The sequence below is a fragment of the Gossypium hirsutum genome, chromosome A12 (assembly GCF_007990345.1).
Source record: "Gossypium hirsutum isolate 1008001.06 chromosome A12, Gossypium_hirsutum_v2.1, whole genome shotgun sequence".
NCBI lineage: Eukaryota > Viridiplantae > Streptophyta > Magnoliopsida > Malvales > Malvaceae > Gossypium > Gossypium hirsutum.
Window position 1 is genome coordinate 84,041,654 of NC_053435.1, and position 12,791 is coordinate 84,054,444.

At 33.2% G+C, this 12,791-nt stretch overlaps 1 protein-coding gene across 2 annotated transcripts; it reads right to left on the bottom strand.

The window, feature by feature from the left end:
• Positions 1–8,813: 8,813 nt before the first annotated feature.
• Positions 8,814–12,791, bottom strand: LOC107922705 (E3 ubiquitin-protein ligase ZNF598). Of its 2 annotated transcripts, none has more exons than XM_016852843.2 (8): positions 12,586–12,791; positions 12,229–12,450; positions 11,757–12,059; positions 11,396–11,604; positions 11,275–11,323; positions 11,099–11,188; positions 10,916–10,978; positions 8,814–10,798 (listed from the first exon to the last, which is right to left on the bottom strand). In XM_016852843.2, exons 2-8 carry the CDS (start codon positions 12,394–12,396, stop codon positions 9,104–9,106), a joined length of 2,577 nt encoding a protein of 858 aa, XP_016708332.2. In that variant the 5' UTR covers positions 12,397–12,450; positions 12,586–12,791; the 3' UTR covers positions 8,814–9,103. The 2 variants fall into 2 exon arrangements, with proteins under 2 accessions (XP_016708332.2, XP_016708341.2); XM_016852852.2 differs by having other exon boundaries at positions 12,229–12,447; positions 12,586–12,775.

The window sequence follows — 12,791 nt, forward strand, 5'->3', positions numbered from 1 at the left end:
CTATTCAAACATTTTAAAAATAATCCTACTTTGAAAAATCTTTTCTTTAAAAAATCTTTTGGTATAAGGATAGCATCAAATCAATTTGGTACCAATTTTTGGACGTAATGAGGGTGCTAACCCTTCCTCATGCGTAACCGACTCCTGAACCTATTTTTTTTATTTTACGTGAACCAAATTTATTTTTAATGAAATAAAACGTTTTAGTAGGTGGCCTAATCACACCTAAATCAAGAGATTGGTGGCGACTCCACTTTTTTTGGTTTTCAAAAGTCGATCCCCGTTGTTTTCAAAATAAAAAGGGTTTCGACATTAAGCATCATTTTACAACCAAAGTTTCAAGACTTAAGTACATAATTTATACAATACCTAAGTACATGCCATTTTTACCAAAAGAGGGATTACATCACCAAATTGTCTTTGAAATCGAGATTGATCTGGATGCTGAACTAGGACCTTTGACTTCTACTGACCTGCACATGGAAACAACCGTACGCTATGCCTATACTTTGTGATATTACCATAATTCAAACTATAATAACAAATGATAATGTATAAACATATAAATATCAAACATATAATAATTTATTAATATATATTAATTCATACTTTAACTTTCAAATTTTCAACAATAACAATTAATCAAATTGATATCACATATCATCAAACTGAATTCAATCATCTCATGAACCTTTGGTTCATGTCTTTCATTTTTAGTCTCCATTCAATTCACAATTTCAACTTTCTCATTTCTTCAATAAATCAATCGATCAATTTCATTCGTTTTATCATTTCATTTCCTTATGTAATGGCCTAAATTCAAGGTTATCGGAACAATGGTTTCGTAACCATAGATCCGATTTAAAGAGAAATTTATTTCAATATTTTTTCTTGAAAATTGATATGATAGGAAAATCGTATGAAAATATTGATAGAAAAATTTTACCAATTTAGTGATTAGATAGAAAAAGAAATTATTGAAGAAATTGGGTAAAAACAAGGTATCGAGACCTCTATCTCGTAAAACCGAGTCAAAAATAATTTTATAAATATTTATGAAATGTTATTAATGTGGTATTAAAATTTCATTAGGAAATTTTAATGTTTGGGTAGTCAATTAAATGAAAAGGACTAAATTGTAATAGGTATAAAAGTTGCTAGAATGATTAAATAGCTTAAAAGTCTAATGAGAAAGGATTTAAAAGGAAATTAGACCCAAAAGTTATTTGGGCTGGACGGTAAGGGTATGAAATCAGCAGAAAAATTAATAAATTAAGGGTAAAATTGGAATATTGCAAAATTAACTAAATAAAACTAGGACTAAATAGGAAATATCTAGATTTCTCTTCATTTCTCTTCAACTCCAGCAGCTAAAAACGCCATAGGAGGGTTCTCTAAGCTGGTATTTCATAATTTTTTCACCAAGTGAGTTAATCCTTGCCTTTTTCTTATAATTTTTGTGTTTCTAAGACTTTTACAACTAGGTCCTACTATTAAATTCATTAGTTTTTGATTTCATGGATGAAATTGAAAGTCACCATGGTTGAGTGCTGTAATTTTATGATGAAATAGAATTAAATTAACGCTTTAATTTGTTTATGAGATGATTTTATTAGGTAATTTCAATAGAAATTGATTTTTAGGACCTAATTGTGAAAATGCTTGGAATTAAAGTCTATTGCTGAAATTCTGATTCCTAAAGGTTGTAAACTAGTTTAAGGTGATAGAATAAAATGTTAATTGAGAAAAATCAGCTCAATTGAGAGGCTAATTGAGTAGGGACGAAATTATCATTTATTAAAAGCTTAGGGGAAAAATGGTAATAAACAGCTTACACAAAAACAGTTTGGACAGCAGCAGTAGACTAACTTTGAAAAATCACCATAAATTTTAGAAATCGAATTAGAAGATGAAAAAAATATGCAATTAATCTTATTGAGTCTAGTTTCTCGTAGAAGAAATAATGTAAGCAATAGATTTGTAAATTTTGAGATATAATTAATTTTGTGAGATAAGGTCAGAATGAATTCGGGTTCCCCTGTTCTGACTTTGAAAAATCATAAAAAATTTAAGAAAAACAATTATGGGCTTAAATTTATATGTCTAGAATCCTTAATGAGTCTATTTTTAAGATAAATAAACGAGAACAATATTTGAATTCTGTATGAAGAGATAATTAATTTTTAGTGAAGAAGGGTTAGAACTGTCGACAGCAGAACAGGGGTGACTTTAAAGAATAAACTGTACTTATTGGCAAAACAAAAAATTCTGAAAATTTTATGGTAAAAATAAATATGAGTCTAGTTTCAGGGAAAATTAACGGATCTTAATTTGGAGTTCCGTAGATCAAGTTATAAATAATTTAGTGACTATGACTCAAGTAGACAGCTTTGAATGAACTATAAATAATAGTTGAATTATAGAGAATGTTGCATATGAACATGAAATGTATTAAATTGATAATTAAATTCATTTATTTAGATCCAGAAGATTCAAATGCGAAGCTAGATCGAGGAAAGGAAAAAGTTTGGGATTAGTAGATTTTTATTGTTTACAAACAAGTATCAAGGTAAGTTCGTGTAACTTGAATTATATTCTTAAATGCTTGAAATGCATGTTTTTGATATGAATATGATTTGAATCTTCATTATATGGAAATTTATGAAACATTGATATATTTGATAAAATGGGAAGAAATCTCGTTTGAATGAAAGGAAAATTCGATGGATCTCTGAAAAGGAATAGACGGTAAAAAGGATCTAGCCCGGACGGGTGATCCTAACCTGATATAGCCCTCCCGAAGAATATGTGTAAAATGGATTTAGCCCAGACGGGTAATCCGAATTAGGGTCTGAATTTAGCCTGGACTGGTAATTCAGATCCAAGCTCATTAGAGTAATTGTCGTTGCAGGGGATTTAGCCTGGACTGGTAATCCCGCTGCAAGGTTGAGGTTCGCGGGAGTGTGCTCTCTGAAATGGATATGTGCGCACATGAATATGAATTGACGGACCCGGAATTGTACAATAAATGTGTACCTCTGAAAATCCATCGAAATTCCGATAAATTCAACGGGATAAATATGGAAAAATAGCAAGGAAATGGAAATCATGGTATTGACGAGCTCATCAATCATGGTATATATTATTGGTACATGGAAATTATTGTACTAACTTGAATGTTGAGTTTGTGCATATTAGGGTAATAATGCATTGAATGGATATATGGATGTTTATTGTATTGTATTGAAAATATTAGGTAAGTATAATTCTTGTTACATGAGCTTACTAAGCACGAAGTGCTTACCCCGTTTCCTTTTTCCCTGTTTTGTAGTGTTAAGAGCTCGGAGGTCGGATTTGATCGGAGACACATCACACTGTCAACCTCAGGATTTCGGTATATAAAGAAACTTTATTTTGGAAATCAATGGCATGTATAAGCTAACAAAGTAAATGTTAACGTGAAATGAATGTAAAGTTAGCCATTAGTATGGTTAACAAACCTGATTTTAGATATGTGATAACGTTATCTTATAAATATGCATGAATTTATCTTGAAAATATGTTGAATTGATTTGGTTGATGTAGATTGGTCTCGATTTAATATTGCAGGGAATGTTAGATATTTATAAAGGGGCTATATTGAATATAAAAAAAATTTTAATTCGTAAACTCCGGTAATGCCTTGTACCTTATTCCGGCAATGAATACGGGTAGGGGTATTACACCTTACCCCTATTAACAAGACTCAGACCTTGGTAGATACACAGATTCCAACCAAACACACTGAAATAATCCAACCAAACACACTAAAATAATCCACCCAAACACACCAGAACAATCCACCCAAACACACCAGAATGGCACTTAGTGCCTCTTCGGATAGTCCGAAGAAATATAGTGACTTCAGTGTCTCCTTGGCCAAGCTGAAAAATCCTCAAATTCTTTCAATCCTATGACATGTAAACTATATCCGATTCAACCCGACTACTTAATAGGGTATTCAATTTTCATATTTCAAGTCAATCACTTTCTCATATTTTCCATTCAAATCATTCTTAATTTAATCACAATTCAGTTCAATACAATTTTCCAATTTCCAATCAATATACTATCAAATATCTATACATAATCATACTTCATCTCAATTTCATTCATTTCAATATTGATACTTATCTTAAAATTTTACTTACCATACACATAAATTTAAATATAACATTTAATAAACAGTAGTTTAAATTATAGTAATACAAACCCTGATTTTCTCGAGTTTACTCTTCGATAATCTTCTCTTTTCTCTTCTGTGTCGATGCCTCTGGTTCTTTGCTAGCTACATAAATTAAAATAATTTATACTAATTTATATTAAATAATTGAATTTCTATTCAACTTCTACCTTAATTTCAATTTGATCCTAACTAAATTCACTTACTTTTCTATCTCAATTCAGACCTTATTTCTACTCAATTTTCTTCCAAATTCAACTTAACTATCTAATGTTCACCATAAAACCCTAATTTCAATTTTTTTCAATTTAGTCCCTCTAACACAAAACTTATAGCTTACTTTACAATTTAATCCTTTTATCAATTCTAACTAGAAATTCTATCAATTAAACCCCTAATTCATCAATTTGTTCAACATGAATTATGTTCAAAAACCTAATAACTTTCAAAATCTTAACATAAATTCAACAAAACTTTGTTCTAAAGCTTCTAAAACATCAAAATTAAAAAAAAAGGGCTTAATTGACTTACCAAATTAAAGTTTAAAGCCTCAAACCCTAATTTTTCCTTCTATTTTTCTTTCTTTCTTTCTTTTTCCTTCCCCTGTTTCGAATAGTCTCTGTTTCTTTTCTTCTTTGTTTCTTTTATTCTTTTACTTTATTTCTTTTATGTATTAGTTAATAAAATTAATAATAATATAATAATATTTAATTCATAAATATCTTTTATTTATTATTTAAGAAAATATATAAATATTTTACAAGTGTATAGATACAAACATTATACATATATTTTATCATCACCATACATTTGTCACTATTTGATTTAATTTATAATATAATAACATAATTTTAATTAATATAAATTACATTATCTAATAAAATAATATTCATTATAATTTATTAAGATATTTGTATAATTAAATCATAAAAATCTAAGATTTTTATGAAGTAATTGCCGCCTCAAATTCTTAAATAGGCTTAATTCCCTATTTGGCCCCTTTTATTTTCTATTAATCTATAATTCAATTTTTACCCCTTATTCAATTTAATCCTTTTTACTAATTACTCTTATTTAGACTAAATTCACCTAATCAAAGCCTAATTAAACACATCACTAGACTCATAGATATTTGTGGTAATTATTTACGAACCCATTTCGCTAAGACGGAGGCCCAATAATGTACTTTTTTATGTCCGTGAATTTTGGGTCATTTTAGGAAATTACGAGTTTCAGGATTTAATTCGAGTTTAAATCATCTGGGTTTTGATTTTTAGGCTTAATTTTTATTATATATGAACTCAATATTGTAAATATTAGATTTTATTATTTTATTATTTATTTATTCTAAATTTTAAGATATTTTTAAGTATTTAAAGTTGTTTAGAGTTTTATGTTTCTTAGTCAAGTTATACTAAAACTTTCTTATTTAAGATTAATTATAATTTCATTATACTTAAGAGTTTTATTTTAATGTAATTAACTGACCTATATAAAGGCCTCTTCATTATTAATTATGGACAAACCTTGATTAATAAATTTCAACTCTTTGAGTTATTTCTCTTTTGTTTATTTTAGAAGTTGCTTTTCTTCTTGGTTTAGAAGTCATGGAAGAACTCTTCACCCTTCAACCTTGATTAATTGAATTTTTTGGGGTCTATATCTCAAAGGGTTCAATTGGACACTTATCAATTCAAGTTAGACAATAGCAAAGTCATAAGCCAAGGAAAATGTTCCAATGGGTGAAACTACCTGACAGAGAGGCTAGTCGGGAATCGACCGAAGCATTGAGGCAGTTCTAAGACGAGTCAAACTAAGGTCATTCGAGGACGCGACGAGGGCGCCGCGAGAATGGGTAGGGGAGAATGTCATGGAAAACAGATCAAAGCCCGTTACAAATGCATACAAAGTGTCCCACAGAGGTTAATTGATTAAATGGGGCTCAGTCAACCTACTTGAACTGGCCCAATTTGTGGAACATGTGGAGAAACTCATGTACTTGAAGCCTTAGTAGCCTAGTGAAGCACTTAATTAGAACTAGGGTTACCATGGTAAATATAAAAAGTAATCTTAAGGGATCTTGGAAAATTCCTTAAGAATATTGATTTGTAGATTGGCTTTGATCTCTACCATTGATGTAATTTAAATTATATTGTTGGATCTGAGGGAGCTCAACTATAAATAAAGGTATTTCTCTTGAGAATCCTCAATTTCTTCTAGAGTGAGACTGACTTAAGTGAATTCATAGCAAAGGAATTGCCTAAGGTCGTACATTGCGAGACTAAAGTACTAGCCTCATGACATAAGGATATGATTATGGAGGATGATGTTTACTGGTGGAGTTGATAAGGCTCGGTTGGTAGGGGTTCAAGAGAAGACTTTTTGGTAGTTGCAATGGGGTTAAGGATGATAGTCGAAGGACTAAGGATGGTGAGAATTGAGAGATGAGAGTTACTAACTTAGCTCAACTTTGTCCTTGTTTTTTCTTTTTATATTTCTTGAGCAAATTACAAAGTCACTTTAATTTTTTTTTGTTAATTTAGTCGCTCTAATTAAGATAATTACTCAAATTGGCCATTGCCATTAAAAATCCCATTAATCCACTAACAAATTGCTAATGTGACATTTTTTTACTTTGACTAAAGCCAAGGACTTCTATGCAATCAGTCCATATCATTTTTTTTTTGTTATTTGCTACATAAAACTAAAGTTTCTAAATTTTCTCTTTTTCCCTTTTTCTTCTTGTTTGTTTCACAGGAAGAGTAACAAAGAAGAATGAAAAAGTAACAAAGAAGAATGATATAGTTTTTACTCTTTTAAAACAACCCAACCCCACTCTCATGGATGACAACTAGAAAACAAGGTCATTACTACTCCTATTAGTATTACACGCGCATGAAACAAAAATTAAAATATTAAAACTTCAAAATTTTCTTTAATTAATATTTTAACAATAAAAAAAACTCTCTTAGTTTATCTTCAACTTTGTCAATTTCCTTTTAATTTTCAAATTATAAAAAAAAACTTGAGAATGTGGTTAGAGATCATCTGTGACAATGACATTTAAGATTTTGAAATCGTTGATTTTAATGTTATTCTCTTCATCACCAATTAGTGCATTTTTTTTTGATAATTTCAATATTTTTAAAAAAATTATAATAAATTTGTTGATTTTGGTACAGCTTGTTGCTAAGATAAATTTGATTGTGTAAATATTACTAAATTGTTAAGGTTTGCTTGATTTCCTAGAAAATTGAATTCACAATATGAACTTGATTACCAATGGCTAAGAAGAACCCCATGGCAAACAACAAGGCTAGAACCAAGACACAAGAAACACTAATCAGGATGTCAAGTTGATTACTGGTTTTTGTCCTAGTTTTCGATTTTACCAGTTTCGAATAGTTTTCTATTCAATCAGTTCACCACTTTGTTTAAATCAATATACTAGTCGGTTCCCTGTCCAATCAATCTGACTAGCTAATCAAATCTTGCTCCAAAAGCATTGATCACATTATCAAGTCTTAATGGAATCCAAATTCATGGACAAAAATAAATCTAGTTGCCAACTTCAAGTACCAAAGTGCACCAAAACAATTATAAGTATCAAAGAAGACCTAGTTGCAAAGTTCAAGGGCCAAAAATTATATTATTCCAATAAAAAATGAATTGTAGTAAGCGTCGATTCCATAGTTTTTGTAACTATATTGGTGATCGAATCGATTAGACTTTGAAATTTGAAAAGTAAATGCTACATGAAATGTAGATCTTAGTCAAGAAAAAAGAGTGAGTGAACTGATAATGCTTTAACCTCGAATTTGGTTCTTCTTTGTAACATCAACTTTAGTTTCGATTTTCAATTTGATACTTCTTGTTAAAGGTAACCACTTAAAAGAAATAAGATTTAAGTTTCAGCAACAAAATCATAAACTAATGAAATTGTTTTTATTGGATATGGAACGCTATTTTATTTTGTAGAAGGATATATAACCAGTTTACCCTCAAATGGTTTGAGTAAAGATGGATTATTAATGGTGTGTTTGGTTAGGTGGAAAAGTAGAATGATAGAAAATGGAAAGATAATAAATTATTTCAAGTTCAAGCCATTTTGAGTTTAAGATTCAAGTTGGTCAATTCGAGTTTAAATTTAACAAAATTGAGTTGTTAACTTTTACTTTCAAATCAAAACAAGTTGGATTGAGTTTAAATTAAGACCAATAGAATGAATTTTCAAGTTTGAATCCAACAAATACAAACTATTAACTTTTTTATATTCAAAATATGGATCATATGGAAATCAAATTTCCAAGTTTTCATCCATAAGCTTTGTGAATCACTGTATAAAATGTTGAGGTTCAGCCTGGTATTTTGTTGTAGCAATAGCATTAGTCAACCATCATTCATGATGTTAAGACTTCATGTTCGATCCTACAAACCTAACTTAAATTATTTTCTTTTGAAAATCCAAATAAGAGCAAAAAAAAAAAAAAGGATTACTTGCAAGGCAGGGAAACAAAGCAAAAGAGAAGTATGAAGGCATTGTATGAAGACAAATCAAGAACCTTTATAAGTATCAAAAACAAACCAAAAGTCTTCAACTTTGTAATTTTCTTATACTCGGTGAAAATGCATGCTAACTTTGTAACAAACACGTCCAGAATCCAAAAGATCATTCATGATTACCATGTTGGGCACAATGTATTAGTGGCTAACCCCCCCAAAAAAAAACCCAGGCCATTAATAGAATCTTCTTCATCTATTGACAGTGTTTCGAGCTCATAGCAAAACTCGATCACTTTTTGACGGCACTATTAAGATAATTTCTAAACAAGAAATGTTGTCAAACACCATTTCTCCAGTAAGATTTTGGCTGATTGCCAGTTATAAAAAGAGCTTTTTACTTCCTCCCTTCTTCCATACCCCCCGTACAGGCAGTGCTCCAGTTGAGTTTTGGCTACCATCAAACTTGTTATCTAATGGTTCAGGTTCAGGGTCTGGCTCAGAATTTTTGAGATCCACTAGTGATGCCATTGAACCATCACCAAGCCGAACTCGGTGGAACTTTGAGGTTTTTTTTCGCTGCTTGCTACCACCACCCCCATCCCCTGATCCAGCTTTCACTGGTAAGGACTCATTTTGGCCCCCAATTCTTATTGATGGCTGATTGCTTGAATTGAGTTGCACCTGCTGCTCCTCCACCATCACCTTTGCTTTACCTTTGGAAGGACGGTAACCATCCTTTGATAGCACTTCCGTAATTTCTTCAGTAGGCTTATAACTTGACTGCAATTGGCGGACAGTGCTGAGAATACTATCGGCCAGAACATCCTTTGAATTACTGCCAGCAGTATCAACAGATTTCCCTTTTCCTTTCCCTTTCTTAGAGGCATCCTTCTCCTTCCACAACACACTGCCCTGGGCCCCACCACCATTCTCCTGCAGACCATTGCTTTGTAAACTAGCATGGTAGGTGTCAATTAGTTCTTTCTGCTTCTGAACATCAGGCAAGAGTCTAGCCAGCTCAAGAACTAGATGTGACAAGCCATGCTGATGTACATAATCCAAATATCTGTCTGTGCCTATTAAGCCCTGACGATACTGTCCAGATACTTCTTTAAAAGCAGTATATTTTTCTTCATCATAATCAAGAGCAGCTCGCATCTTTTCCACCAAAGATTTGTTGGCCATACGAACATCTTCCACATTTGTCAGCACCTGGCTGCTTGAGGATTGCTTGTGCCCTTGTGCAGCAGAAACAGGAGGAAAATCAGAAGCAGATGGTTCTGAGTATCCACCATCACTGAGATTTGGAGCTGATGAAGAATGGCTAATCCTACTTTTGCTGCCAGAGCTTGTTCGAGAACCAGATGACATCAATATATCTGCCGTTGTGGGTCGAGCCTGAGCCTGAGCCTGAGCTTGAGCTTGAGCTTGAGCCTGAGCTTGAGCCTGAGCTTGAGCCTGAGCATGAGCCTGAGCCTGAGTCGAGCTTGCATAGCCCAACTGTGCAACCCTGTTACCATTACCACTACCATTACCAAGCGATATTACAGCTGAAACATTTGCTCCTGGTCTAACCTGACTTGAAATACTTGATGCTTGCCCAGTCCTATGACTTGTTGCTGGCCAAGCTTGAGCTGAACTCAAAGCATTTTTATTCCCATTCTTCTGTCTCCGTAGATGCGCTGCCATGTTGTTATTCGGTAAACCTGAGCTATGTTGGGACTTCTGTTGACTGGTGCTGGGAGCCACAGGGAGAGGAGGAAAAGAAGATTCTTGCAAAGGTCCACCCCTTGAACCTGTCCCCAAAGCTTGAAGATATCTTGAAGATGATTCAGCATCTGTTGTAGATAATGACTCAAAAGGCTGAACAAGCGGATCAATATCATTTGTGTCTCTATGATTAGAGACTGCCTGTGCTGTAGATGATGCTGGAGGATCACTGGCCATTCCCAAACTTGCCTCAATGGCCATTGAAAGTTGATAGTCATTATCAGAAGCCTCACGCCGAAATGTTCGTCCCCTTCCATGGCGATTTTCTTCATTACTTCGACGATACCGAAAGCTTGTTGGAATCTAGAAAAAGTATAGTTATATTAACAAAACAAGTAACCAACTTATCTACAAATGCGCACATATCAGAGTGAATTGGGGAAAACTGATGTGAATATTATTTAGACGGATGATACATACTTGTAAAGCAGCACTACGTTGTGCTCGAGACATGCGACCTCCATGTTCAATGGTATTATGTCTCTGAAAGGATAAAAATGAAAAACATGTCAGCTTTAATTGAGAAAAAATATTCTGAGCTACCCTAAGGACATACTCAAACAATAGGAAAAAATAACAAATTTTACATGCCCAAGATAGCACCTTTAGTTCAGCTTCAGACTGGAAGACGATGAACTTTTTGGCAAGGCAAGCCTCATCCTCACATAGGTAATGATCTCGGCGAAAATGAATCTGCAGCACACAATTTTAAATTCCATTTAACTTTACAAGGAGAAAAAGGAAAAAGAAAAGAAAAAGAAATTTATAAGTCATCTTGCCTCAAGGTCATCATAATTCTTGTAATATTCATATTGTCCTGGATGCTGCCTGCATTGCACATTAACAATTAACATGCAAACAAATAAGTTCTAAAATCAATGCCAGAAATAGCATCAGTACCTTTGGCATATATGACATGTATAGTGCTCTGTGGACATGTGCGAATATAATTCATTATCCCCATAAAACGGGGTCTTGCAGAATTCACACATTGGATGCCCCATGAAGCCACCTCTCTCACTCTCAGTTCCGTCCACCTCAGAGTCACCTGTGTTTATATGTTGATGTAACTGTGCTCTAGTATATAGCTTTTGTTCACAAATAAACACCTACATCGCCCAAAGGAAACCAACCAACAAAGATAATCAATACATAAAGCTTTTCACAGCGTTCTCTAATGGACAAACAATCGAATCATTAAAAGGGAACAATGCTAGACCATAGTCATATTTTCATTAGAAATATGACAGATTAACCTTACCTTTCGACCCTCCAAACACAGGCTGCACATAACCAATCTATGTTTATGAAACAAATGACCTTTCAGCTGTTCAATGTTCCTAAACTTCCCTCGCCGCTTCACCCCATCATTGGACTGCTCATCCATCTTGTCACATATACTGCACGAAAGCCTGCACATTGCCTTGATCATCCTGTAGTGATCAACATCATCGAAAAAGGCCTGTGTATCCTCATGGTACCAATAAGAACCCACCCGTCCTTCTCTTACATCAGATGGCAATACAGAGAAGTCATTTATCATCCTCGTATAATCCCCTAAAGCCTGAAACAAACCAGAACCAAAAAGACTCGTTACAAAGACTCGAACTTGGCTTACTAATTATCATCCGCTAGTAAAGATTCGAAGGAATTACCTAATTACTAAATCATTAAAAATCCGAATGCTAATTCAAAATTAAAATTGGTGACCAAAACAAGAGCGAAGCTCTAACCTTAGTGACGAAGATGACGTTGGATTCAGTTTTACAGATGCAGCAGCGGCGATCGTTGCAGATGAATCGGAGACGAGAGACGCACGTGGAGCAGACGTCCCGATGACCACAGGCGCCATAGGCAACCCATTCCAAATTGTCAGCACAAACCGCACAGCTGTCGTCCATTTCCGTTTCTTGGAAACCCTAATTGCCCTACCGGTCGATCGAAAATTGATGCTGCTGAAAAAAAACCAAAAAACGAAGAAGATCTAGGGTTTACTTCCGCAGATAAAGAATTAATTCAGAATTATAGCCAATAATAATGTTATTATTAGATCAAATTTAATAGATTCCTTGAGGGAATTTGTTTATTACATAAGATTTGGATGGCAGCCGACGGCGGCGCAAGGATTTGGGGAAGTTTACCCACCGAAGGTGAGCAATAAATGGCGATAATCAAATTCTTTGGGAATTGGGGGAGAAATATTGATCGATGAATTTTCTTTTCTTTTTTATTAAAATTTTTATTCTTCTTAGGGCTTTAGACCAACACAAATTTTTATTATCTTTGTTCCGGAAAC